Raw genomic sequence first — 6000 nt, forward strand, 5'->3', positions numbered from 1 at the left:
CATTAAAAAAAATTTTTTTTTAAATCTCACAATTAATGAACACAAAATATGTGCGAAAATGCTATAGGTTTCTGACAAATACAAAAGAAACACAGGAATAAGTAGCTTTTAAGAAGAAAAGTAACTGGAATTTTCTACATTTGGTGGTTTGTTATTCTAAAAAGTGCTTAGTTAATACTATGCTTTGAAATGGACCTCGGTGAATTAACCATCAAGCTTCTCATTAACTATTATAATAGAGTACTTCAAAATGAAAGTTAACAATGCCCAGAGTGAGACAATACAACGTTTTGTTTCTATTACTAACCTTGGCTGTTAGCCCTAAGCCCTTCACATTTTCTCTTAATTACACAATAAAGTCTCTTCCAGATTCTAACTTCTAAACAAAACACATGTACACATACATAACATTTAGGAGAAAACTGAGTGAATTCAAACAGTAGAGAGAATAAATGCCACTGTCTTCTCCATTTTGAAACCCCAGTAACAATTCTTTTGAAACAGAACCAGGTTAACCAACAAATGTAAACAATCTATAGAAAGTGCAACAAAAACACATATTAGAACATTACCTTAAAATAAAATTCTAGGTTCATAGTTGCAAAAGACTATCCACAGACACACATTCACAACGGCTCTTCTGAATAAGAACCAGCATTTAACACTGTTTATTATTCACTATAATTATTAGAAATGTTATTTGTTATAAAATAATCACTAAAGTTACATTCCAAAACACAAACATTCAAAGACATTTCTATAAATATTCAAATCACAATGTTCTGAAACACTTGGGCATGTAGGTAGCTTGATAAGGCTAGAGCAGAATCCAAGGCATGACTAATAAGAAAGGAGACTGCAAATGTAGGCAGGGGCCAAGTTACAAAAACCCTAGAATCTTTTATTTCTATCCTATTATGTCATGCCTTTCTTTTTTTTTTTTTTTCCCAACGTTTTTAATTTATTTTTGGACAGAGAGAGACAGAGCATGAACGGGGGAGGGGCAGAGAGAGAGGGAGACACAGAATCGGAAACAGGCTCCAGGCTCTGAGCAGTCAGCACAGAGCCCGACGCGGGGCTCGAACCCACGGACCGCAAGATCGTGACCTGGCTGAAGTCGGACGCTCAACCGACTGCACCACCCAGGCGCCCCTGTCATGCCTTTCAACACAAGGTCTGAGTACTCCATGGTAATAAAGGAGCACAGAAAAAAACACAGGATGGGGTGCCTGGATGGCCCAGTTGGTTAAGCGTCCGACTTCAGCTCAGGTCAAGATCTCATGATTTGTGGGTGTGAGCCCCCTCAGGCTCTGTGCTGACAGCTCAGAACCTGGAGCCTGCTTCTGATTCTGTGTCTCCCTCTCTCTCTCTGCCTCTCCCTTGCTTCTCTCTCTCTCTCTCTCAAAAATGAATAAACATTAAAAAAAATCATAGGATAAATATGTGCATCTTCCATGTCAAGTTTATGAGAAAAAGTTGGAAGGCAGTGAAACAAGTTTAAGTCATTGTTTTTACATTAAATCCAAGTTTACTAGAACATAAAATTAACACGAATTTTTCAGTCAGAACATGAAGCTTCAAAGCAATTTCACTCTTGGAATAAGCTAATTGAGTTTCACTATTCCTTATGATTTGAGGAAAAGAGAGAAGTTGATGGACATTTGAGGAAGATTTTGAGAATGCAGAGCTAAACTTTTCCTTTCTTTTCTTTTTTCTCTTTTTCTTTTTGTAGTAGAGTGACATTCTTGGATTTGTGCTTTGAAGAGTTCTCTCAAGGGAAGCAATAAGCAGGATGGGCTAAAACATAAGACACAAGACAATAATGAGGGTAGATGACAAACAGAAAAGTTGTTAATAAGTCTAGGCAAGAGATGACAAAGGACATGAGCCAGAGCTGAGACTATGAAAACACAGAGGGCTAAGAGGATTCGAGAAAACATAGGAGACCAACCAGACAGCACCTGACTGCACTGTAACTATTCAATGAGACAGCTTCTGAGAACTGTTTTTACCTAAAATTAAAATTTGAGTAACATTTATGAAAAGCAAGTTTAATAAAGAAAACACCCTTGCTTTAAAAATGTTCAAAGAGTATTACTAGGCTCCTACTAATCAGTTAGCAATGTAACTTTTCTAGAGACATAACTATACAGCTTGAGAACTAGAGTGAGGAATGGCCTTGATCTTTAATGTAATATTCTAGAATAAATGAATGAATGAACCTAGAGAGTCTTCTAGAAAAGAACAAGAATTTGAGCATTTAAAATATCTTATTACTTAATAACTGAACAAAAAATAGTAACCTTTTCCTAAACCATATTAGTTGTTTCATAAGGAGTAAATTGGTAGTTTAGCCAAGCAATAAAATGCTAAAAGGCACAACAGAAAATTAAAGTTAAATCCTCATTTTTAAGTTGACAGTAAGCTTCAGCCACTGAGAAAGACATTAGAATTAGACATTAGAATTTTTAAGGGAAATAAAAGATAAAATATAAAAAAATCCTTGCAGAATATATTCATAAAATTACAATTTAGGAGTAGATTAAGTGTATGTTAATTTTATTCAACCAATAAAAATAGCTATTCTCAATCTAATGACTTTCAACTGCTTTTAAAAATTAGCATTCTTTGGTCTACTGTACTTAATTAACACAGACCACTGACAGTTATGATTGTGATCAGAAAACCAGCAGAAATACAAGTACAGAAGATGACAGAAAAAAAACACTACTCAAATGTACACTGACATGTTTAGATTTTAAAACTACATATCAGAAATATTAAAAACATTTTATAATATAAATCAGAATAGAAAAAAAATGCTAGAACAAGTCTGGAAATTAATCTCTAGTTCCTAACAACTTTTGTTTTTAGATGAAACTCTTCAATTCTCAAAAAATGTGGCATAAGTATTTAACGTAAAACTTTAAGATACTTGACAGCAAGTATCGTAACTCATCTAGATCTTACTCAAATTTTATTCAATAGTTTATACTTGCTACTTTACAGAAAATTCCAAAATTTAGGCTAAAGATAAAGTCATAACAGAGAAAGAATACCTCAAAAATACAAATCAGTATAATTCTCAAAAAACCTCCATTCATCACTAATACCAATTAAAACTGTTCCCATGTTTGGACCCTTTTATTTATTTATTTTCATGGCTCTTAATAAGGGAAATGAGAGATACCAAAAGAAAAACAAGAATAGAGCAAACTGTCCAGACTTTTGTGTCTAAATATTTTTAGAATGCAAGGGAATGTGGTAACAAAAGAAAATTAAGACACTTCTCCATCTCCCTTTTCCTAGATTACACACAGAGCTGCTATTCCTTCAACTTTTTTTAATGCCACCTGCTTCGAAGAAGCCTCCCTCTTACTGAGCGCCTTGCTGTCTTCTCTTTGCATGGGTAGGGGAAATTTGCTTCTATGAAATCAGCCTATTGCAGGTGTTCCTACAGGTAGCATCACAAAATCTTACCTGACATATGGGAAGTGGACAATGATGGAAAGAGCTGAAGGAGGGATGAGCTATATCATATTCACAGTCTTTTTACATTGCGTTTTGAAACAAAATGGCCCCTCATGCATACGGATTATAAGGTTATATGCTCTCATTTATTGTGAATGGCTATGTAAGGTCTATTTACAAAATAGTGAGGCACTGCTCTCATTATTTTACGGGTCTTACTGCAATCATCAATCGCCAGCCCACTTACAATTCCCGGTATCCCGTTATAGAAGGAACTACATAAATCTACCCAAATCTGCCACCACCAGGACAGCCTACCCTCCTCCATCCACAAGAAATATATAAATTCAAGCTATATATGAAATATACACAAACATCTAGACAATTAAGAAACACTGAAGAATCAGACATGGCTTTTTTTTTTTTTTGGTAAAACAAAAATACATATGTATACATAGACGTAGGGAAAGGGAGAAGAATAGTACCTTACGTTAACAACGGCTGTCTTTAAATATCAGAAATACGTAAATTTTTCCTTGCCACTGGTGACAACATGGATGGACCTGCAGGGTATTATTATGCTAAGTCAAATAAGTCAGAGTGAGAAAGACAAATGCCATGTGATTTCACTTATATGTGGTATCTAAAAAACAAAAGAACAAAACAGAAACAGACTCATAGACACACAGAACTTGGTGGTTGCCAGAAGGAACAAGGCGGAGGGGAGGGGATGGGTGAAACAGGTGAAGGAGATTAAGAGGTACAAACTTCCAGTTAGAAGTACCTCACGGGCAGGAGAAGAACTGTATCGGGAAACCAGTCCAGAACACTGTAATAACTTTGTATGGTGACAGATGGTAACACTGTAGTGAGCAATACCTATTGTACAGAAATGTCCAATCACTATGTTGTACACCTGAAACTAATATAACCATTGTGTTAACTATAGTTCAATTAAAGAGAAAAAGCACAGGTGATTTCTATTTCCCCTCTGCGCTTTTCTGTATTTTTTCCCTTTTCTACAATGAGCATGTAGACTTTGGCAATAAGGGGGGGGGGGAGGGGGTAAAAAGATGCAGTTTCTGATCTTAAAGCAACAGTTAATCTGGATCAAAGACACAAAGTAGCCTATCTTTAAGCCTCCTCAGAGTCACTAACAAATCCTCCAGTACTTGGCATGACAGAAGGTGGCCGCAAGGTTCCCCAAAGCGCAGCGATAACCTTCCATTCCGGGGCCTTGGTAAACCGGGGGGAGGGAGGACCGGGGCAGAGTTCTTTCATACAAACTTGGGCAAGTGCTTCTGCAACAACAAAACTCACTTTCAGCTCTCCCGTGACCCCGCCCCCCACAGCACACCCAAGGCCGGAGGACCCCAGGGGGGAGCACTCTGCCCCTCCCAAGGTGGCCCCGAAAACTTAGCCCCCCAAAACTGTGCTCCTCGGCTCACTTCCACTCTCCTTCACTTCCTTTCGCCTACTCTTTCCCCGACTTCTCTCCTCCCACACTCACCCAAGGGCCACAGGGGAAGGAAAGAGCGGGGCGGACTGAGGGCAGCCGCCCCCGATTCCCGTGACCTTGGACCAGCCGATTCGCCTCTCGGAGCCTCAGTTTCCTAATGTGCCACCCGGCCCGGGGGCCGCAGGCTCGGAAGCCTGGGGGCTTTGCAAAATCCACAGACGGTTCTAACTCTGCAGCGACGCCCTCCTTCCCTCCACCGTTCAGGCGCCGGGCACCAGCTCCGACACCCCCGCGCAGCTTCCCTCGGAAGCCCTGCCCCGATGTCCCCGGGACGGGCCGCCTCAATGTCCTATCCTCGTACCTGGCAGCTGCTGTCCTGGGGCAGGTTTTTCACCAGGATTTTCCTGCGGTTGCTCAGCTCCCGGCGCATCCGCTGCAGCCGCGCGGCGACCTCCTCGGGGTGCAGCGCGCTGGGCGCGGGGCCCCGGGCAGGGTCCTCGCTGGCGCCGGCGGAGGGCCCCGGCCCCGACCCCGACCCCGCCGCGCCGCCCAGGCCCGCGCCCCCCTCGCCGCTGCCGCCTCCCGCCGCCGCCATCTTCCCGGGCGCCCCGCGGCTGCGGGCTCCTCCGGAGGCTCGAGGGGAAGCGGAGAGAGAAAGCGGGAGGAGGCCCGGGCGGGGGCGAGGCGGGCAGAGGCCGCAGAGTGGGCCCGGCCGCGAGGGGGAGGGAGGCGGCGCCGCAGCCAGCAGCCGGCGGGCGGGAGAGGAAACCTGAGCGCCGAGGAGGAGCCCGAGAACCACCTCGCGGGAACCTCCCCCTCGGCCCCCAGCCCCCGCGCACGGGCGGCGCCCATCGCTCTCGCCCGCCCTGCGCGCGGGTGGGGGCCCGGGCGCCGCCACCCGGACACCTGTGCGGCCGCGAGTGGGCGGGCGGGCTCCCCTCCTCGCGAGGCAGTAGTGAACGCCCAGGCTTGGGCTCTGGGGATGCGGCCCCTTAGCGGCAGCTTCCCCGGGTGGCGGCTCGAACCCTGCGCGGCCCCTCCACGTGACACCCAGCTGCCCCGGGCTCTCC

The 6000-nt window shown here is 43.7% G+C and overlaps 1 protein-coding gene across 2 annotated transcripts in view; it reads right to left on the reverse strand.

Annotated features, from left to right (window-relative positions):
* Positions 1 to 5763, reverse strand: part of RAVER2 (ribonucleoprotein, PTB binding 2) — a 92067-nt gene extending 86304 nt beyond the window's left edge. The window contains exon 1 of one of the 2 annotated variants that reach the window (XM_058717121.1): positions 5292 to 5763. In XM_058717121.1, coding sequence (XP_058573104.1) covers positions 5292 to 5525 — 234 coding nt within the window. In that variant the 5' untranslated portion in view covers positions 5526 to 5763. The remainder of the gene's footprint in view (positions 1 to 5291) is intronic. The other variant, XM_058717120.1, reaches the window with a different exon arrangement.
* Between the last annotated feature and the right edge of the window lie 237 nt (positions 5764 to 6000).

Source organism: Neofelis nebulosa, chromosome 2, assembly GCF_028018385.1.
Source record: "Neofelis nebulosa isolate mNeoNeb1 chromosome 2, mNeoNeb1.pri, whole genome shotgun sequence".
NCBI lineage: Eukaryota > Metazoa > Chordata > Mammalia > Carnivora > Felidae > Neofelis > Neofelis nebulosa.